The sequence below is a fragment of the Siphateles boraxobius genome, unplaced genomic scaffold (genome assembly GCF_051911475.1).
Source record: "Siphateles boraxobius isolate OS27281-9 unplaced genomic scaffold, OSU_SipBor_1 37, whole genome shotgun sequence".
NCBI lineage: Eukaryota > Metazoa > Chordata > Actinopteri > Cypriniformes > Leuciscidae > Siphateles > Siphateles boraxobius.
The window spans coordinates 489719-514012 of NW_027508997.1; the positions used below are offsets into that span (position 1 = coordinate 489719).

Here is a 24294-nt window from a genome sequence, read left to right on the forward strand (position 1 = left end):
TCCGCATGAGTGCTTCTACACTGACTGCCCATTACCACATGGGAAAGAGATGGAAAAAATGGAAATAAAGAAACTGAAAGGGAAAAAACAGGCATTCAAGGGGGTTCCTCTGAGAAAGAGGGGATTTTGCTTGTCATTTGGGCTTTTGTCAGTTCAGGGTAGCATCTTACAACTGGAACGTACTGCTAGCAAACAGAGACCGGGGCATCAGGTTCTTCACCGTGACCCACTAAAACCTGTTCGGTTTCATGTGAAGACACATTAAATACCATTGGCCAGGGTCTCCCAGCAGAACAACAGGTGAGTCAATCCATTCAGGTGATTACCAAGAGAAAGCCAGATCTTCAGCATTCCTGAGCAAGTATGTCAGATTCGTTCATATTATTGCAGAAAAAACATGTGCACCTGTTAAGGCAAGCATACAGACGAGGTTCTTCAGGGAGGCTGAATGTGAAACAGTGCATCCCATGGGAATAATTCACTCTCCCAGTTCAACCTACAGTACTGGAACTGGAAGCTTGAGGAACGTGGGTGACATACTAAACGGCTTCTGTACATTATTAATGCCTCCATATGCTGATTAGAGCAACAGTCTGCAGCTCATCTCAGAATATAACAGCTTTAATAGGTCAATAGATATGTATATAAATAACGGTCTGGAACGGCAGTCTTTAGAACATCATTAAATAAAACGTGATGTGAAAACTGTATTACAAGAGCCCATGAATGTGAAATTGTGCCCTTGTGCACATCATGCCACTGATGCATTGAAGAAAGCATGAATGTGTGAGAGGAACATAGAAACTACGCGCCTGTTTGCAGGCAAGGTTATAAAGAGACGTGTTTAATATGAAAGCTCTGGTTATTTATTCATGCATGTAATATCCTCTCATGAATGAGAGATGAAGGCTCCGCACTTACAGCGATCGGAGAATCTGTAAGCACGAGATGTTGCAATAGTTCACAAACTAGCAATTGCTAGCTGCAAAAATGTATAAAAAGTGTTTCAAAATGTTTTGAGATTAAAATTATTCTTAGTGTTATATGTGCAAATGTGTGCTTTATTAATTCCCCCATTATATGTTGTATAATCACTTTTAGGATAAACCTAAAAACCTCTTAAAATATAAACTCTTAAGCTATAAACATGTTTTGTTTTGACATTGAAAGTGATTTGAGAGTAAATGCAAGATTAAACGACCCTTTAGACCATCCGATGCCACTGCAATTTAAAACACATTTGGAAATGCAATACAAACTATGCAACTTTAATAGATATAAATGTGTATATATATATATATATATATATATATTTAATTTGAACTCTTATAAAGTTTTAAATTCATGTAGATGAAATCATGGCATTCAGAACAAAACAATTGTTTCTCATTTTTACTGAATTAACCCTCTCCTCAGCTTTAACTAACCCCAATTATATTGAATATGATCATTTTAATTTATTTTTCTTTGCTATCAGAACACCTGATATATGGTGACCCACATATAATGTTGTGCACGCAAGCAATAACAAGCAACAACAATCAACGGACAAATCACAAGAGAAATTCAGGTGCCAGAAAAAAAATGTTTTATTACTTGAAACCTCACAGAGACCTCACAACGAGTGCAGCCGAGGCCTGGCTGAACAACAGACAGAAAGCGAGAAGTGACAGCGGGCAAAGAAAACAAAGCAACTGTCCCCCCCCTTTCGTTTAAACCACTTGGACATCGCAAACATTACCACTTCCTCCATCACATCATAATAAAAAATAAAAAAAATTAAAACTCACAGACACCAAAACAACAACCGTCTCAGAGCACTACAATACCACATAGCACTGACTCTGGCTAACCCCCCCGAAACAGCCCCCCCCCCCCCCAATGCCCCCCTTCCACCAATCATTAACCAAACTAACACAGTGACCATCTCTCCTTCTGAAACAACCCGCACCAGAACTCGCTGGAGACCGTTTGGAGGAACTGCCTTCCTCCGGTTGGCAAAATCTATTCGTATTAACACAAATCTGATGTTTTTTCCAAAAGGTGGGTCGGCCCAGGACATTCTCCCTTTAGCCCGATAATACTTCATTCTTAGCAGACATAGATGACATCTGGATCTGGATCCTTTACACAGCAGGTGTGATGTTGGCCCAATGAAAACCCTTTCACGAGTGTAACAGGTTTAAAGTCGCCAAACTTTCTGAAAGCAGCAGCGCCATCAAGTGGCACAACCAAGTATTTTTCCCTGAAAACAATACAAACTATATAATAATAATCATATTCATAATAATAATAATACACTCCTCTAGCTTCCGATCATTGGACCAGCCAGTAACCTGATGGATCTGAAACACTTTTCTCTTTCAACAAAATTGCAGTCCTACTACTTTAATTGGCACTGGACTACACTAGCTTCTGTCTGATACTGAAAGATGGTCAATCAATACAATAAAGAAAACCAGGAGGGGAAAGTATCCTGCGTTTCCATACTTGACATATTCCCTTGCAAGCTCGTTAAGTCAACAGTGCATTAATGCCACGCCGGATAAATAAATAAATGTAAACAAATGACCGAATTGATTCACAAGCGCGGACCAAAACAGGAGCAGAGTCGTCGCGCCAATGGGCTGGTGATCCGTTAGCAAAAGGTTGCCTGGTAACGTGGTGACCAAAAAAATATGTGTTTGAGGCATGACGTGGTAGAGGGAGGGAAGAGATCTTTCTGTTCCATTAATGAGGTCCCATACGAAGGCACTGATTATCTGTAATTGGCTAATTACGCAGCTGGACTGTGTTTATGACGCACAGTTCGTCACTTTGTACCAGGAGGAAGAACTGAACAGAAATCCACAGATTAAGCTTCGGTTCGTCATACGACTCCTAAAAGATGTTTTGCATGAGAATTGTAGCATTGTTTCTGGGACGTTCGTTGGAGACGTTTTGTTGTTTGAACATTGCGTTACATTCTTGTCATATTAGATGGTGACATACTTGAGTAAAAATCTTCTTGCCTCTGATATGGGGTAGAGCACCTGGGACAACGGATCTTACACTTGCCCTGCTTTGCACACAGCCCTCCCTCCCCCCAAAAAACAAAACAGTTAAAATCAAGGCCGAAATCCAGGAGGGCGGTCTCTGAATGGACTGAGGGAAGATACTCACAAACTTCTGTGAGGTTTCCAGACATTTACAAGAGAAAAGAAACGGCAGTTTCCTGCTCAATGTGTGATGTCCCTTAAAAGTCTTCTTTTTTGTCTTTTGTATTTTTACTACAACAAATACAGTCACACAATACAATATCCTTCTGACCAGGCAAGAAGCTGTAGTATTAGAAGACGAAAAAAACAAAAACAAAAAAGCAATTTGAGCCACAGACATGCCAAAGATGAATCTGAATCTGGGCTTATGGAGGGAAAAAACAACCAGAGAAGACCATGTGTGTGTGTATGTGTGTGTGCGCGTGTGTGTCTGTGATTGCAAGAATGATTGGAGGTCTGTTGTGGTGGGAAACAAGCATTCATTTTTTCAGGGGCTGGTAAACCGATGCGTTGGGGTCCAGTCCTGATGGACTAGTGTCCATGAACTTGGAGGAGTAGTGGGGCGTGACGGGGGTCATGGTGCCCGTATCTGCTGAATACACCACACTGGGCATGACGGCCATCACCTCTGCTATCTTCTGCTTCAGGTCTTTAATCTCCTGGTCTTTCTGCAGAATCTGACCTAAAACAACACAAATCCAGACGGGAACAACTTTTAGTGGTTTTCCATGATTGGGAATGATGTATTCTATAAATACATACACCACCATTCAAAACGTTTGAGATGGTAAGATTTTTGTTTTGTTTTTAGAAATGCGTCTCACCAAGGCTGCATTTATTTTATCAAAATACAGTAAAAACAGTAATATCATATAATATAAAATATTTGTTTTCCATTTAAATATTTTTAAACAAATGCAAAGGTGAATTTTCGGCATTATTATTCCAGTCTTCAGTGTCACACGATCCTTCAAATATCATTCTAATATGATGATTTGCTGCTCAAGAAACATGTCCGATTATTATCAATGTTAAAAACAGTTGTGGTTCTTCATATTTTTGAGGAAACTGAGGATTCTTTGACGAATAGAAAGTTCAAAAGAACAGCATTTATTTTAAATAGAAATTTTTACTCTCACTTTTGATCAATTCAATGTGTCCTTTTTGATTACCGGTATATGTATCAAAATCTTACTGATCCCAAATTTCTGAATGGTACTGTAGTTCTTCTCAAATGAAAATTTGTAATTCTTACAAGAATTTCTAGAAAGAAAAAACGTTTAATGGGTTTTCATGACAAGTGGCTGAATAAATGATGACAATTTTCCTTCACGCCTGTTTTTAGCTACAATATAAAGTGGTGCCCAAATTTAAAAGCTAATCTTTGAGTTCTCTGGACAGGGCGTAATGCAAACCTTGTGCAATCTCCAGCTGTCTCTTAGCATCTCCGAGGGCAGAGAAGAGGTCCAGCTTAATTCGGGTCTCAGCACTGAGGCTGTTTTCCAGGTGCTGGGTTTTATCCTGCATCGCTGACAGCGCTGACATCAGAACCTCTGTGTCCTTCTCGTTTTCCTTATATTTATGTAGTTCCTAGACAGACAGAAGGAGGAGACATTAAATGTCTATTTTAGTACTTTTTCTGCATTTCCAGAAGAATCAGACTTTGAAAGAGATTTAGAGCAAATAAAATCTCCTCACTTGAACTTTGAGCTCCAGCTCTCTGATTTGATCTTCTTTCACCTTGATGTCAAGCGTGAGTTTCTTACACTCTGTCTCCAGCTCAGAAATCTTCCTCCTCAGAGACTCTGTGCACTCACCTCTGACACACACACAAATGCAGATGCACATTAGTTCACATACACACAAAAAAGTTGTATAGAAATGAAATAAAATAAAACAAGACAGAACTGACAAGGGAAAAAGGAAAATCATTTGAGAAACAGACAGAATGATGGCAAAGCTATAAAAACAGTCTGAAAAAAACAGAATGAAAAAACAATGGAGTGGAAATTATTATGAAATAGTTATGCATGTACACTACCGTTCAAAACTTTGGAGTCAACAAGATTTTTTTTAAAGAATTTAATACTTTAAGCAAAAATGATCAGCAGTTTGACAGCAACCGATATTTATAATGTTACGAAAGATTTCTATTTCAAATTAATTTTTTTGAACTTTCTATTCTATTTAAAAACAATCCTGACAAAAAAGTATCATGGTTTCCACAAAAATACTGAATTAGAAATAAACAATGATTTCTGAAGGATCATGTGACACCGAAGACTGGAGTAATGATGCTGAAAATAAAGATTTGCCTTTATTTATAAATATAGGCTGTATTTATTTTATTTTATAGGAACTACATTCAAACAGTTGTTTTTAATTATTATAATACTAACACACATTACAATATCAAAGTTTTTACTCTATTTTCGATCAAAGAAATGCAGCCTTGGTGATTATAAGAAACTTCTTTCAAAAATCTTGCCGACCCCAAACTTTTGAACGGTAGTGTACTGTATATTACACATTCCATTCGATTAGGATTTTTAGAATATTAAGTTCAAAAGAACATTATTTATTTGAAATGTGTATTTTTTGTAAGAATGAAAGACTTCACTGTCTCTTTTGATAAATTTAATGCATCCTTGCTGAACAGTAAAAAGTATTAATTTCTTAATTAAAAAAAAATTCCAAACTCCAAAGACTCCAAACCTTTGAACAGTAGTGTATAATGACATGGAAAGGAGAATGGAATGCATGAGGGTTACATATATTACGGATTGGATGTTATGAAATGAAACAGTGGAATGATGGGAAGCACCTGGTTGCAGCAGCGAGAGCGACTGCACGGGCCGCCGTGGCCTCCTCCAGCTTCTTGCGTTTCTTTTCCTCTGCTAACAGTTTCTCTGCTGCAGCACGAGCGTCTTGTTCTGCCTTCAGACGCTTCTCCAGCTGTCCCACTGTCTGCTTGTCCTTCTGCTTCGCCTGCACAGCGTTATGAAGTCTGAACATACACACAACAGTTTGCATTAATACAGATACAGTCCCCTGGCTTTTGTGCACACTCTTATGGAGCAAACTCAAAGAGGGATGTCTCACTTGTTTTGCAGTAGTTCGTTCTCTTGACGCAGTTGCCCGAGTTCAGAGCGTATGCTGCGTTCAGAGCTGCCCAGAGAGCCCAACTGACTGCGCAGATCCTGTTCGGTCTGTCGGCTTGCCTGCAGATCTGCCTTCAGCTTCTTAACATCCTGCTCCAGCCTAACACACATATACACAGACCATTAAGGGGTTATTATAATAAACATGAATCAGAGAAAAGGTCTGCATCTCAAAACTAGAGGCCGACCGATTAATCGGGCCGAATTTTGGCAAATCGATTTTTGGCAGCCAAACATATCAGCATCAATCATATATCGGCCATCGCCGACCAGAGAAAAACCCATATCGGTCGACCTTTACTCAAAACCTATTAGGCTACATACATAGACAGCGTCTGTCCCCACTAGGGATGCGCGGTATACCGGTACTGCAAAAATGCCGGTATATATTATATTTGAAACGGTACAATATCCTAATTTTGTTCAATTCGGTATTTGATGCGCTGCTGTTTCGAAGTTCACCGCTAGGCGGCAGTGCGCTACCTAAACTGCCGCGGGCCATGCGAAACCAGCAAACGGCGACAATAGAGGAACACAATTGATCAAACGAAGCTCATTCGAATTTCTACACGCCCGAAATTAATAAATAGAGAGAGCAATATGAGTGAAATAAGGCATTACTTTGCCTACAAAAGTAATGAGACAAGTAAAAAACAGATCTCAATGCACCACTCTGCAAACGGGGAGGCAACACATCAAATCTGCCTAAGAACTTGACTTGTCAGTTGCTCATCCTGACTTGTTCAAAGAGTTCAGAGATCGACAGGTTAGTCCATCATTCAACTGATTTAATTTAGACTTTTAATGAACACTGAACAGCGCACATACGTAAGAGCTTATCAATTATATATGATACGGTAAACACGAAAGCTCAAATCTGCTTGCATGGCAGGCTAGAACCAATTAAGTTAAGGTCTCATCATTTTTGCATTTTCAAACAAACATATATTAATTGAATTTGAATGAATAAAGAATAAAAATTTGAATGATATTAATTTTAGTATTAGTGATAGTAAAATGAATGGCATATTAGTGCCGCTGTGGCGACCCCTAGAGGAATAAGCCGAGAGAGAGTGATAGTAGTAATATGAATATTACTAATATTACAATTAAGCTACATTTGTCAACATTCATTAGGTAACCTGACCTAACCGTATTATAACATTTATTAATCTATATCAATCAGTAATTAAATGACCTAGAAAATTAAATATACTAATACATGTTTAGCAATGCATTAAACTAATATGAACCCAAACAGTAACCAAACCAAGATGAATAAATGTTGATAATTCTCTGTTGATGCATGACAGCTAATGGTTTACATGTCATTTCATTATTCTATTATTATTATATGTTAATCTATTATTATAGATATTAACCTATTTTAATTTTATAATCTCAGGGTTTTTTTTCAAAATCAAAATTTAACCTAATGTATGTTCCCTGACTGAATTATTATTATTTTATTTTACATTTTGATACCTTTTCTTAGCATATTTGGTAGTGGAGAGTTTCAAGCAGTGTTTTTTAAGTGTCACTTAAATTTTGAGACTGTTTTTTTTAAATTTTTATCTGTGGTATCGATTTAGTATCGATACCGAGGTATTAGGTTCTGGTATCGTACCTAAGCCAAAATTGTGGTATCGAGCCATCCCTAGTCCCCACATACTGTGAAAACACAATCATGATCACACACAATCATGATAACACAATCATGAAAGTGTATTATTTGCCTGCGTTTTAAAGCCTGCCGCTTAAACATTTTATTCGCACACTGTTCTCAAATGCTCTTTTCTAAGGCACGTACACCCGAAGCGAACGGACACCTGTCAAGCAGTGGGTGAACTAATACACTGCTAAGCTGTCATATACACAACAAGGTTTACATAAAAATAGTCGGTTGTGTCTTAAGTGAACCTAAACAGTTGGGAGAAAACCAGATGCGTGTCTCTGTTAGATCTATGCATTCAGCTGCTGTCAGACATTAATGTTAATCAAACAGCAAAAGACAGAGAAAATCACTTACTACTCTTCACTAAATAACTTCAGTACCTTTAAAAATAATCAGTGTAAATGTAATTTATACAGTGCAGTCTTTGTAGTGTTTTATTTTTACATTTGTTTACTCATTTTCTTACTTGAATACTACTGTTAAATACACCTTTTGAGAAAAACTAAAGAATTGTTTACTTTATTTGTATATTCTAATGTATTTGTAAAGTGCATATTTGTTCTAATTTATAATAACGAAGATAAAATAATGAAATAAATATTTTCATCTTTGCCCACCCCTACTTTGGCCTAAATGGTCTGTCATTCTTTTTTCTTTATATTTTATTACCTTGTAAAGCTACATTTTTAAAATAAGGAAATTAGTGTCGCTGTGCTGCACAGTCACTTGTAAAACAGTAAAACCAACATGAGAAAATCATGAATCGTCATGTGATATGTTTCCTATATCGCCCACCTCTACTTGAACCCCGTGCAAAATATGCATTGGGAAATCTTTCACCCTGGAGTGAAATTCCAAAATGCGTAGATTCCTATTGAAATGACTCTTGACAACTAAAATGGTAAATGGATTCACACCTCAACAAAACAAAAGTGAAATAAATAAATAAATAAAGTTCCAAATCAATGAGAACAGATTTCTTTCTCACTGAAAGCAGTCTGACTTGATTTTTTTGGCTTAGTGAGAAAGCTTAATGCTTTATATTGACAGCGAAGTGTAGGGAAAAACATTACAAAACATGCTTGCTAGTGTGTAGTGTTTTCACACAACCCTAGTGTTTTCACAGAAGTCCCAAATTTGAGACAGATGATGTGTGCGAGTCTAACCTGACGAGCGCGTCGGGTTTGCTCAGCTGATTGTTGGGAATGCAGTTTTCCACAGGGTCTCTGTGCGATGTTGCGTTCTTCCCTCCTCCGCACTTCTGTTTTCTGTCCCCCTTACTCGAGGAAGAGGAGGATGACGAAGGCCCGGAGGAGGATGGCACGCTGCCGTTGGCTGTTCCGTGTCCCCGGGGCGAGGAGCTCCCTCCCCCTCCGCTGGCATTTTTGTAATTTTTGTTGCAGTTGGAGGAGGAAGAAGAGGAGGATGATGAAGAGTGTTCATCTTTCAGCAGGTTCTCAGTGCTGCCCAGCAGATCTGAGCTGCTCAGTCTCTTACTGTTCACGTGGTTCTCCATGTACTCCATCTCCTGAGCTTTACTGTCCACTGACGGTAAGATGCTGCTGGTGTTGCTGTGATGGTTGTGGTTGTGGTTGTGTTGCTTTTTGGACTCGTTTTTGCCTCGTTCTTTCTCTCTGTATTCCAGCTCTGGTAACGTGTTGGATGAGGGCTTTTTACCGCCCGCCGAGCCGTTCTGTGCCACTGCTGGAGAGTCTACATCTTGAATGCCTTTAGCTGCTGCTGCTTTTGAAAGTGAAAGAGCAAGAAAGACTTAAAATTAATAGTTTATACAAAACAGAAAAATCTGTCAATATGTACTCAGCCTCATGCCACTGCAACAATGAACACTTTCATAATTTTCTCACGGCTGTTTATTTTATGGTATATAATGGTTTTAATCATTTATTTTCATGACTGGTACTTATTCATTATACAATTATTTATAGTGGCTTATTTTTACTGTCAGGAGTAGATAGAATATAAAAACATGTCATATACAAATTTAGGTCACCCTTTTGTTTAGGGTCCAGTTCTCACTACTAGCTATTAACTATGACTTTTGCCTCAATAAAATCCTATTTACTGCTTAATAATAGCAAAGAGTATAGAAGAACAAGAGGCGAAACTCTGATAATTTTTTGGAAACAGCCACTAGGTGGCGCTTCGGTAGCGCGGCCGCCATTTTGGGGTGAAAATTCCAACTGGAGTCAATGGACAACAGCACAGATAACAGTTAATCCAATCATTAAATACACATTTGAGGTAGTTTTTTCTTATTTTATTGAGCATTTCCATTTTATGCAACTTCACACATTTATTACTATTATTAGTTACCAACTCCACTAGCCCTGAAATATATTTTGTACGTTTTACCCATACAAAAATGTAATATATATGGCCATATATGTACTTATATTTTAAATAGCATGAAATGTATCTATACATATATTTGACTTATCTGAGAACAAAATATAGCCTATGCCTGCAACATATGTGAACATTTATGTGTCCAAACATGTGAAGAAAATATTTGAGTTCATCTATATGATACCATAATATCTGCATATATTACAGTATAGTATTGGTTTCTCGCATATATGGACAACATTAAGTATAAATATGTGACATACATATTTGTTTCCCACATATTTAATAAGTGTGTGTAAACATACATGCATGTGATGCTGATGCATTGAAATAAGTACATATATGCATATATACATATATGCGTCTATAGGCTACATATATTTAACGTTTATGTGCATATACGGGAAAATATACGGCACTTACATGAAAACGGCCATTTTTGCTATATTGTTTCATATATGTCTGTGTTTTATATGAATTTTGCATATATTCTCATTAGGGCTGGGTATCATAACAAAATTTTCGATACCGATACCGATACCTTGACTTCGATACCGGTTCCTGATCGATACTTTTTTCAATACCAATTTTATGAAACCAGTTTTAACAATATAACAATACCTAAAAAAAAAAAAAACTAATTTTTTCAGTCAGTTTGTTGACTTTTTTACACATATTTTGAGTATGTAAAAAAGCACCAATGCTAAAGTTTTCTGTTTCCTAATCATTTAACAACATGTATTCTTTACTTCAATTAGCTAATTTTTCTTAATGCATTGTTTAACAATGAAACTGAATAAAAAATTAATTGAAATGCATTACACACAGTCACCTCTGATAACAGATCACTCTAAATTGTAATTTAGACACATGCATTTTCTGTAAAGCTACTTTGAAACGATATGTATTGTGAAAAATGCTATAATAAATGTGAATTGAATTAAATATAGAGATATATGCCTCGCGCTCAGCACACATGAAGCTTGCCGCAAAGCACTGGCGAAAGTAGCCTAATGATTCTGGATGTGTCGGGAAACGATAGAAAGGAGATATTTTAATTGTTTATTAATGAACAAGTGTTTACAGTGTGTTGGCAGCAAAGATGATTATTGCGATGCTGACTCGTCATTCCTGCAGTAGTGAACGTGCGGGCGCGCCTTTATGGATTTGGTAATCAAACTATTTATTTCGAATTGTTTCGTTTAAAAATAGATATATTTTGACCGTATATAGGACTATTCCTCATGTCTGTGAGGCAAGTATCCTATACGCTGAGTTTCGGTTCATTTGTGACGCGCTCCAGTTCTTGTAGTCGAAGACGGATAAACTTTCTACTCTTAAGTGTATTCTGTGCGCTTTTCTTATGATTTACCGTGTTGCCTTCTGTCATAGGTAGGTACACTTTTGATCATTTCCACATATTTTCTATCTATCTGGGTTGGGACGCTTACACACACACACACACACACACACACTACAGCCTCACGTGCGACGAGCCACGTCTCTAGGCAGCCGCGTAAACTAGTGTTTTTCCGCCACAGCCAATCATGCTGCATGCTTATTGTTTCACTGACGTTGACGAGATTAACCACTTAGGTACCGAAACTTGGTACCGAAAAACAAGACATGTTTCGATACTCGGTAGTATCGAGGCAATTCGGTCGGTACCTAAAAAGTACCGAACTCGGTACCCAGCCCTAATTCTCATATAGGCAGCAGACATACATAGGCACTGACATTAGGCTATATATGTAATTTACTTATATTGACATATAACATTTCTGTATGGGTAATCCCCTGGATCATGCTACAAACATGATGATCTTATAGAAGATGATGGACAGTGGCTGTGTTTTTTTGTTTACATAGTCTTGCTTTAACGGTCATTAATATAAGATAGTAGCTACTGCAAAAAAAATAAAAAATAAACAGTTGACTGTAAAGCTATTCTATTGCTGTTATATTTAACTATTGTCCAACATTCCCAATTATCTGATATGTCCTATTCTTACTTTTATATGTTGGTATTAATTCAGTGTTTGTAATGCTAATACTAAAGGTTTTGTGGGAAAAAAGTAGAAAACTTGTCTAAGTCTGTGAAATAAACTGTTAAAAGTCTAGTGATTGTACGTTATTCTGTGTTGTCTTCATTCAGTTTGGATTTAATCTTTAATGTACTTAAAAAAAATTAAAAAAAAATTACAAAGCAGCTGATATCCGGCTCTTTTCAAAGAATCGGCTTTTAGAGCGGCTCTTTCGCGTACGACACATCAACACTAGTGGACCGCCGAGTCGCTTTCACCCCAAAATGGAGGAAGCGTAGCGCTGCTGCTGGGCGCGTTTGTTGCAATGGAACGTTCTATTGAGTTTCGCCTCTTGTTCTTCTACACTCTTTGATAATAGTAAGTAAGATAGTTGTTAAGTTTAGGTATTGGCCAGGATTAAGGAATGTAGAATATGGTCATGCAGAATAAACATTAATATGTGTTTTATAATAAACAGCCAATATCTTAGTAATATGAATGCTAATAAAGAACTAGTTAATAGTGGGAATTGGACCCTAAACTAAAGTGTTAGCCAAATTTACTTTCAAAGACGGTGGTAAACAAATATTCTATGGAACTTTAATTTAATTTATCTTTTAAAATGTAATCAAATAAAAATATAACAATTCCTTTTTAATTTTGTGGCAAAGTGCAGCACAACAGGTGTTCTGAAAATTAAAATATGGAAAAAAGATTGTGTAATATTCCACAAAAATTATATATTATTTATACAAAATTTTATACAAATATATATATATATATATACACATATATATATATATATATATATTTTTTTTACTGGATTCCGAGATTACATCCACCTTTTCCATTATAGGGCTCTATATTACATATTTCCCTGTTGAAGAGAGTTAGTGTGGGCTATTAATAGTGTTATCATAATGCAAGAACCATTAGTAAGAAAGGTATGCATTTAATAGGGCTCCTCCATTAATGCATCTTAATCCATTGACTCTTTTTGGCCACTGAATAGATACAGCAATTATTTCAGCCATGCACCAGTATTCCAGTATTGGAAAAATGCATATCCTACACCAAATCAGGGTCCGAAATTAACTTTTAGGCTCATCTGCCACGGGGACTGGACTGGTAGATGAAAAAATCCACCAGCCAAGCATATTTTTACTGGCCAAAATAATAAACAGCCTTTTTGTGTCACATATACATTCATTTCAGTACATTTAATTGAGATAAGGTATCATGTTGAATGAATAAGAGTACATAGAAGTTAAAACAGAGCAGCAAATAGTAAAACATGGAAGATGTGAGCATGGAACTATTGCTCATAACAGTACATTTGAAGGTTTTGTAAAACTATCAGATACTTTACCGAAAGTAAAAATTTCTACCGATTAATACTATCAGTTAAACGGTTTAAAAGTAAAATAATAAATGAATAATAATAATTATATATATATATATATATATAGCTTTTTTGTTTGTTTGCTGCATGGTAAAAAAAAAACAGTACATAGCCTGTATTTGTCACGGGGTGCGTCGACACACGCAAACACACGCGCCTAAAGACATATTTCGCTGAGCAAGCAAAATAAAGCAAAACAAGCGAAAAGAAGTAGCTTCTGTCTGGGACCATTTCGATAGAAAGGGCGACGTAGTTACTTGCAAAATATGCTACGCGGTATTAAAATAAAGCAGTAGGCCTAGGGCAAGTACAATGCAATATCATTTGTGAAGCAAACATCCACAAGCAAATTAAAGGCGCTTTCCGAAGTTGGCCACTCTAGCGAGACCTTATCTCTGTATTCCCGGGAAATCTGTGCCATCGGAGACCCAGACTAACCCTACATTGTGTAGACATGTTACTTTTTTTTTTTTTAAGTAAAACTAGACAAGCTGTGGATTGAGGTAGGCCTGCTATTTTTATTTGATGAAAAGAACGTAATCTGATGAAAAAAAGCTGTTTTTTCAAAGCTTCAAACTGATTCAGTGTTTTCTTTTTGTTATCTTAATTTATTAATTATTTAAGTAAAAAAAATATATTTATTGTAGGTCTATTTTAGGTTTTTTAGATATATTATTTAATTCTGTTTTTCTCTGTTGTCACTGTCAGAAATGCTGCAGGTCCGTGAAAATTTGATGTGAATCCAGGTTCTGTTGTTGATCTGTTCTGCATGCTGCTGTTTGCATGTTAAAATAAACCTGTGATCATTTTATTTTGTATTTTTAACGGGTTGCAGACATTCATTAACTTTATTTTAATTTAATGCCAATTCGATATTATAATCTTATCAGTTAACGGTTAATAATCGGATAATGACGGGCGGTTGTCGGTCGGGAAAATTATACGAAATGAGCATCCCTAAGAGTCATCATGCCAGATATTTTATAACATTACAAAATGCAATTGTAATAAACATTATTAAATTACTATTTTGGTATGAACATTCACCCGCCAGTGTGGCGGATAGCCTTTTGAGATTTACTTGCCAAACGGAAAATCTACCCGCATTTGGCGCTTAGCGGGTGTTCATTTCGGACCCTGCACCAAATTAAAACGGTCAATTGCCCAGCACTAGTTTGGGTGAACTATTCCGTCAAGACACAAGATGCAAAGCTACACAAGATCATCCCTCAGTCCTTACCTTCCTCTGCTTCTCTCTCTTGTCTCTGTATGAGCTGTTGTTCTGGAGGTAGTGCTTGCTGCAGCAGCTGCATGTAAAATTCATTCTCTTTTTGCACTTCCTTCTGTTTTCGTAGACGCATCTTATAACTTACATAACTCTTAAAACCAAAGCCCAGCGTTACCACCGGGTACCCAATACTGTGAACATAAAAATAAATAGTACATCAAATGATTAGCATTGTTGGGGTAAAAAGCAAATCTGTATGCGGTTTATGGTGTAGCGTTCAAAAGGTAAAGAATCAGTCTTAGGAAAGATCTTCTGCAACAATCCACCTCTTGATATTTCAGCTGAATACATTTTATATATGGGTGTTTTAGCATCATTTTGGTCACGGTGAAGTGCGTCTACACTGCTGACATCTTTACCTATTGTAGCTTATCCACATTGTTTGCACAAAATAGACACTGACACAGTAAAAATGCACAATTAGAGCTCTGAATGTTTCGTCAATGATTTCAGCCCTCCGAAACTATTTTGGCCTATTATTTTCAGTTGCTGGAATTTCAGTGCGTCACTATTTCTGATCATGTCAAACACAGGACAATTATTGATGTAAATTCAATTCCAGACTGTCTGCTCTACAGTGCTCTCAGCAGCAGTGAAACATATCACATATGATCACTTACAGTAATAAAAACATGACCAACACGTTCTGAAATGGTTTTGAGGACACTGGACATATAAAGCAGAAACTTTCTCACAATCAATGGAAGCGTTAGATTGGTCAGCGCAAGTGTGGATTTGGGAAAATGACGTACCAGTGCGCTGCAAATGGACGACACAAGTCCACGTGGAAGTGTTTCAAATCTTTAAATCTGATAGCTGCCTCAATATAAACAAAAAGTATCCATAGCGACACAGTGGGGAGGCAGACCCCTCGTTCTGTCGAGAGACAAGAGATTACAGTGGTTAATTCAACATGTGCTTAAAACTTCAGCTGACAACAGTGAGTAGAGAGTAATAATAATAACATCATGAACAGCACAAATTAATTGAACAAACCCACAAGGTTTAACGCACATACTATGGGTGAATTTGAGCGAGTCATTTGAAGCAAGGGCTGCACGATTTTGGGGAAAATTTCATTTTGCGATTATTGAGGTCAATAATGCGATAGCGATATAATAAACAAATGGTTTCATGAGTCAACTTGCTTGGTTCTCAAGTAAAATGCACACACTGAGTAGTGATAATGTTGAAATGTGCATTTCTCAACTCAAAATAGAAACAACAACTAAATGCAATGTTTTCAAATTAAAATAATATTTTTTTACAAAATTTAATATTGACATCTTTACATTACTGCAAACTTGTTATTTGTCTCAACGGTACAATAGTAAAAAATAAATGTCATATTTAGCTGTGCCCTTACTGTCTAACAGGTAGCCCTATGACATATACCTAAATTTAATAAAGTTATCATACAGTCTGCACTGCATAAATTATAAATTAAATATAGACTAATCCTTATTAAAGCTATAACAGTTCTTTAGTCAAGAGCAGTGAGTAATTTTCTCTGTTCCCTTTGTTCTTTGATTAACTATACTGACAGAGAGCTTTATTGGCTGCTGTCTCTTTAAGACCAGCCGTTGCTTACAGAGACGCTGATCACACATGCGCCTCATTCTCTCACAACTCTTCACGTTCATCATAAGACTGCTCTTATGTTATTAAGATACTCGACAAAACGGAAATTTTGGAATAATTGTGTCTTGTCTTTTGTCTTGTCGCACATGAATGGTTTAAAAGCATTTGCATGAATAAGAGCAGGATCATATAATGTAAAACTAGCCCAAGGATGACAAAAATAAACGGATGCTGTGTTAATTGCGTTAAATATTTTAACGCGTTAAACTGGATAAAAATGTATTGCATGCGTTAACGCTGACAGCCAAAATTTACTTATTTCATAAAATCGCAGCATTTTTATTCATATAATCGCCAAGGCTTGACATCACAATTGCGATATGATTAATCGTGCAACCCTATTTGAAGCAAATACTTTGTTGACACCAAGATCCAGAGCTGCTCAGTCACACTGGCAGAAATAAACAAGCTTACAGCTGTAAGGTCACAGTGTGTGTGCATGTTATAAAGAGAGAATAAACAATGTGTTGACAACAAAAGCTCACAACAGAATGGGAATGATCCTCACATTGGGGTTTGCCAATGGATGCATGCATAAGAATTGTTGTGTCCAAACTGAGGTAGCAGCTACCAAAACTGATGTAAAATATTTTTTAGCCCATCTTTACAAAGAGGATTAGAAAAACCAGAGATGGGTGTGTCTACAACAAACCAGACTGACATTGTGGACAAGTTGGCTTGAGGTTGTCTATAATGGAAATGTCAAAACTGTCAAGTCATGAATGTTCACTAACCACAGACCAATCAACTGTAAGCTTGATGTTAGACTTCAGAAACATTAAAACGAAAAATACCAGAACATTGATGGCAGGGTGAACATGTGATATGAACAGGTGTTTGGCTCTTACCTGTGTGCCAGACGTACTGTACCCACACATATGTGCTGGCTGCAAAGAACAGCCATTGCACTGGGATGAACAGCAGACATATAATGTCTGATGTGAATGCCACACACACAAAAAACACTGAGAAAGCCTGAAACACACAAAGAGATGCATCGGATCATCACATGTGCAACTGGCATGACATGTCAATTTACAGTCCCCCTTCAGCATTTGGGTAGTAGGGCAGCCCCCTAATAGTTGAATAGGAGAGGCTTAGTCGCCCATCATTTTTCCATCTTTGCAGCCGACACAGACTCAGAAAACACTAGCTTATTAAGTAATTAAAATGTCTCCTTGCTATTTATTCCGGCATTCATATTTTTGGCGGTGCTTTGCTTGAGAACGAAATAGGCTATATTATGGCATTATATTCTAGAGTCCTGCTGTGAGACATACAAAACATCATATAAACAACCCTAAACCCTATTCGAACTAGTTTTCCAGGGGGGTTGTTAGAGAAATTCGTGCTTCACAGACATTGTGATTTAATCCCGTCCGAATCGGCCAAGTCTGTGTTTTTCTCACACAACCTCTGTAAAAATTCTAGGGCAAATTACCTACTGTTTTTTGACAAACTCAACGGTCCTTTGAGAAATCTGACGTCCGAATGCAAATATCGGTGATTGTTGATTGTATTATCCTAACGCTTCTCCTCATGTGTTTTGACCTAGGCTAGCTGAGCTACCATTTGCACACCAATCTTTGGCATGCTTTAATTTAGTTTCAATATGGATGGTATCCGACAAAAAAAAAAAAACATACGATTAATAAATTGAGCTAAATCGCGGAAACAGCGAAGACTGCCCATTATAATATCAGTGTCATGTAAGTGTAAGATACTTGTCTAGATTTCTCTGCTCACTTATTTATTATAAAAAGCCACTCAACATAAATTAGTCCCGTCCAAATAGGGCTCTAAACAGAATTTTATAAATATTATGCATTTTTCATAATTTAAGAGACATAATACAAACAATAACATGTACGTTTTAAAGTGATGGATTAAAAAAAAAGATATGCATACATTTTTATTTTTGTATTATTATTTATTTTTACAATATATAATAGGCTATGTAGCAGTTGATTTAAAAAAAATCAGTTCACCTGAAAATTATTCAGAATTTTTTGGGTCTGTTTTGGAGCTTATAAGCAGTATGAATCACCATGCATTTTCTTTGTACAGAAAACAGAACCTCCGACATTTTGCTAAACAATCATCAGATTTTTGGTGGAGACAACATGATGGGGAGCAATTGATTCCTTTGTTTATGTAGTCCCATCATATGGATGAAAAGCTTATCTCACACAAAAATACTCACCAGGCCCTGATATCTGAAGGAGTCGTAAACACTGCGAATGAAAAGCCAGAAAGGCCAGAGGTACTCGAAGCGGAACTCCAGCACAAAGTCTGCCAGCAGCACCAGCGCCCAGACCACCAGAAACTTCAGGTACAGGAATGTACTGAGACAGAGAGAAAGAGATATTATTAAACAAACACTAAATCATCCATCCATTTATAAATTTCAACCCCCTAGATCTCTTTGAATGAGACCCCACATGTGGCCTCTCAGAGCCAGTGGACATAGAGGCATGTAAAGCAACTCCATCATGAGCTCCAGCAGTAAATCCAAACCAATGAACCATGGGTAGGTGGGGGAGGACGTGAATCACTGTTTGGTTTTCTCCAATGCAGCGTGTAGTAAATGAAGTGGATTCTGTTTTATGTAAGGACGAGATGTCCAAAACCATCTCCAGATGTAGAAATGCAGATAATGTGTAATTAAGCAACACTGTGAATATCATGATTTTAAATGTGCTTTTTAAGACTGTGTCTTTAGACCAATTTTCTAATAATTCCTTTTAAAATAATAATTTTGATTTGAATTGCATTTTTTTCGTACATAGAATACAGGTTAAAGTGCTGCAAGGTATATACAAAGAAAAACTTTTAAAAATATAAAGCATAAAAAACTAAGATAAAACCATAAAATCAACAATAATTATAACAATAAGAAATCATCTAGATACTTTAATAGAGCCTTCAGAGCTGTTACTGTTGGTAAGTTTGATTAATTTCAATGAATTTTGTCATCATAGAAATTTGTAAAATCATACACCTCAAAGCAAATGACTTCCGTTTTTGTAGAAAACAGTAGAATATTGCAGCTCTTTTGTCTGAAATGATTATGACTTATTTCTCTGCTGCTCATACAGGCGCTGAATACGCTATTAAATGTGTACTGATGACAGAGATAATTGTGTTAATGCAAGGTAAAAATAAGCAGTCACTGGACCGGAAGATCTGGGCTGATGACATACTTGTTCATTTCCAACTCACTGAGGAAAGCGAAAACACGAATCAGATAGCAAACAAAGATAACAGGTGTTACAGATTCATCTTCACAGATTATGTCATCAAAGTTTACAGATCCAAAACAAAGACTTCATATGCAACACATATTACACATGTAAACAGGACAAAAAAAACTAAAAACAAATAATGATTTACAGAAATTGATGAAAGATTTGAGATTTTTTTTTATTCCACGGGAATAAATGGTTACACTTTATTTTAAGGTGTCATTGTTACAGTGTAATTATATATTTAATTACTGAGTAATAATAATTAACTACATGTACTTACTATAGAGTTAGGGTAGGAATAGAATTTGGTTGAGGGTTTGTTCCATGTAATTATGCATAATTTACTGTTATTACTATGGTAAGTACATGTAACATATGTAACAAGGACACTGTAAAATAAAGTGTTACCGAATAAATAGATGAATATTTCATTTTGATTTTAAACAAAGCACCAAATTGTATGATCTTCACATAAACATTATTTGGTTCATATTCTAGTATCACAAAGTACTTATATACACAGTTAGGACCAAATCTATTACTTCAGGGAACTACACTGCGACCAAAATGGTCGCATATGCGACCTTTTGAAATGCCATTGCGACCCTAATTTTTAATGGGTCGCAAATGTATCACCGTTTGATTATTTTTGTACCTACCTAATGTTTTAGGCAATATGCTATGATTTACTATGAGCATTTATTAAAACAGAAATGTGTATTTTAAGAATACGTTTTATAACGCGCTCTGAGCATTCAACACATCAAGTTGGCTTCGCGGATTCGCGCTTGTTTAACTGAGAGAACGAGCAGAGAGAGTGAAAGCCCCAGTCGCGCGCGCGCTCTCTCTCCCTCCCTCGCTCATAATAATGAATTGAGTTGACTGAATATCTTTGAGAATACACGATGGTAAAAGGTCGGAAGACCGAAGTTTTTTTTTTTCTGAACTACCACTGGTTGTGAATTGTGCTAAAATAACGTTGCCTCATCTTCTCTGAAAAGCTTTCCACACATTCAGATGGCATAAACCACTCTTTCAATAAACAAAACAAAAAATCTATCTGGTGATGAAATGTTTTCTGTGTTGAGACAAATCTTGTGCGATGTCCTAAACTGCCTGGATAATCACACAACGTGTGCCGTGGTCCGTTAATGACACGTCCGATTCGCGAACTTACTCATTTGAACCGATTCACTTTAATGAATGGTTAAAATAACAACTGATCTGTCCAACACTGAACTCAAGAGTCATTCTAGAATGATTCATTCTTTCCAAGTAGAGCTATTCAAGTCATCTGGTGAAATTGTTTTTATATCGCAATATATATCGCAGAAAAATCAAATATCGCAATGTCATTTTTTTACCAATATCGTGCAGCCCTACTGTAAATTCTGTGGGCCTTCAATTGCAGGACTGTCCAAATTTGTAACTGCGTCAAAACAATTCAAACACGAATCATTGAAGCTTCACAATGACATATTATATTTATTTTACTTTTCCTTAAGAGTTCAGAAGTCTGCCCATCTGTGCCAACCATAGCATGGTGAAATCCAAAAGAAATTAATTTAGCACTTTATTGTGTAGGCTACTGTATTTTCTATTGCAGTAAATCTATCCCAACCATTTTTAAAGAAAACAAGAAGGCATGTGTTTTAAAAGATGGAGAGTAAAATAAAAAGCACATCTGTATGCAATACAGTTTCACTATTGGTCATTATTATCCAGAGCGGCTTACTATATAAATAATTTGTGCGACCAAATCATGTTTTGCGCTAGTAACTGAAAAAGTTAGTAGCGCAAGTGCCACCAGTGGAAAATGTTAGTGTAGTTCCCTGTACTTAAAGGATTAGTTTACCCACAAATGAAAATTCAGTGATCAATTACTCGCCCTCATGTCGTTCCAAACCCCTAACACTTTCATTCATCTTTGGAACACAAATTAAGTGATGAAATAACTTTTTGATGAAATCTGAGAGCTTTCTGTCCCTCCATTGACAGCTACGCAACTAGCATACACAACTTATCATTCACTGAACAATATTTATATGTGCATAATAGCCTAAATTCAATCAGTTTGTCATATATGGCGATCGAAACTCTTAAGAAAAATTTGGATAAAACCACTCAATTCATATGGATTAGTTTCACAATCTCTTTATGAACTTTTTGAAGCATTAATGTGGTAGTGGCAGAGCTGTCAATGGAGGGACAGAAAGCTCTCAGATTTCATCAAAAAGATCTTCATTTGGGTTTCAAGATGATGAAATTCTCACAGTTTTGGAGCGACATGAGGGGAATTAATGACAGAATTTTCATTTTTGGGTAAACTATCCCTTTAAGGGAAATTGTTTTGGGGAAAAAATTATTTCCATATAAACCCCAACCGACATATTTCCCAGATGGAACATTATGTCAAAATTTGAAATGTTGGCATTATGACTGAATTTAAGCTCTAGAACCACTAAATTAGAGAGTCAAACATGCCGAACATCAAGCAGAATAACAGATGACTGATAATGGGTGAAGTCTGGCAACCTTCTTTAATGGCAGGGATAGTGCCAGATATTTACCCACTGTGAGTAAATCGTAGGGTTTAACGGCGTCATCTGCGGCACAAACTATCATATATATCTGCAATTATTTTGCTGGCAAGGACTGTGCATTAAGACAAGGATATAGTTTGTAAATTCAATTCATTTTGTGAATCAGTTCAAGCTGTAAATAAATCAACTAAAAACTTGATTCAACAATTTAATGTAAGTATATGCATTTATGTGGTATTTTTCACATGCTTCAAACACTTGTTAAAAAGAATATGTGGAGGTAAAAATTGATGTTTATTAGTGCATTGTTGATTAAGTTCATTGGTTAGATGAAAATGATAAAATTTAATCATTCCTTGTGTTATTTTCTTGAAAATTGTGTGGGAAAACATGCCTTGATTATTTTTTATCTATCTTCTTACTGTTTTTTTTTTACTTTTGCCATTATGAATCTACTTGGCTTTAATGACTGTTTGGTTGAAACTGTGGTTTCTCTGTTTGAAGAAAACCACCACTTTAAACAGTTTCAAAGCAAATTCATACCCGCAACGTAATTATCTGTAAATTGCTGCCATCTAATAGCCAACACTTTACTGACATCTTGCTTTACACAATTGACAAAGAGTCCTATGACCTCTTATCACACTGATGTCTCATGTAAACAACATGACTCCTACTTCATGGATAGAGATTGAAACTATTATATGAAAGATTATGGCTACTGATAATATATGAAACATTCAATACTGTTGGGCAAAAAACTCTTACAACATCACTTTTGATTGATAAGTCAGATGCTCCCTGACAAACCTTACACAACCACTAAGACCAACAAACTATGAAAATTGTAGGATTTAATAAAGAATACTATACTCAAAAAATAAATAAATTCCTAATATTTTCTGGAAGAACGTATGTAAAAAAAAAAAAAAAAAAAAAAAAAATATATATATATATATATATATATATATATATATATATATATATAATAAAAATAAAAAGCGGTGAAAGTGAACTAACATGCCTAACATCTCCTTTTGTGTTTCACAGATTTAAACATATAATTCCTAAAAGGAAAACAAATTACTAACGTAGATATACTGTGATTTCTGGCACATATAAAGGTTTCTTACACCAATTGATGAATGGAAAATTTTTAGTAACTTAGAAATTGGGATGACCGGGACAGTTTTTAGAATTTCTTTTGACTGAGGAAAAAATAATGCTAACTTATTGAGTAATTTGGTGTCTCGGGGATTTCAACAACAACAAAAACTGCAGCTGTCTCTTAGAGACCACTATTTGAATAAACTTCACGCTTTTTGTGCCACTTTACATTTGAAATTTTGCAGATTAAATTACGGTTATTCTTCTTACGGTCTTGCCAGATAAAATCAAAACATTGCCTTGGTTGCGGATACCGACAGACTGAAGGTGCTGCTGTCACGTCAATCATTCTGATGATTGACACTTACTGACTCTAACGGTGGAGTCTCGAGCCCTCGCTAGAGGGTTTCGCGGGTTTCTTTCTTTTAAAGCGCATCGCTGTTATGATGAGGCCTACGGCAGCTTATTCATTTCTGCGGAAACGACTGTCTACCTACGGCCAGCTTTGTTGACTGTAACGTTAGCTCAGTTGAGCTAAACGATTTACCGTCTCTCTATGGGGTCTTAGACCATAATAAAAGGCGAAATCTGGGTCTTTCCTACAGCTCGGGAAAGATAACGGTTCCGTCGTAAGGTCTGAATCGTACCTGCCGTAGATCCCCTCGGTGATTCGGTTCCGTTTTAAGGGCCGTCGGAGCTTGCTGCAGTCCGCATTGCGCCGCTTCATCCTCGCCCCCTTAAATCGGGCTTTTTAATACGTACAGCAGTATGGTCCAGGGTTCTGTCTTATTCGGATGGGA

At 36.5% G+C, this 24294-nt stretch overlaps 1 protein-coding gene across 2 annotated transcripts; it reads right to left on the reverse strand.

Annotated features, from left to right (window-relative positions):
* Positions 1 to 1571: 1571 nt before the first annotated feature.
* On the reverse strand, positions 1572 to 24283 carry maco1b (macoilin 1b). Of its 2 annotated transcripts, none has more exons than XM_077196895.1 (11): positions 24142 to 24283; positions 18800 to 18941; positions 17445 to 17571; positions 15708 to 15831; positions 14908 to 15086; positions 9041 to 9614; positions 6141 to 6299; positions 5863 to 6045; positions 4737 to 4857; positions 4454 to 4628; positions 1572 to 3720 (listed from the first exon to the last, which is right to left on the reverse strand). In XM_077196895.1, exons 1-11 carry the CDS (start codon positions 24219 to 24221, stop codon positions 3518 to 3520), a joined length of 2067 nt encoding a protein of 688 aa, XP_077053010.1. In that variant the 5' UTR covers positions 24222 to 24283; the 3' UTR covers positions 1572 to 3517. The 2 variants fall into 2 exon arrangements, with proteins under 2 accessions (XP_077053010.1, XP_077053009.1); XM_077196894.1 differs by having other exon boundaries at positions 9041 to 9617.
* Positions 24284 to 24294: the final 11 nt, after the last annotated feature.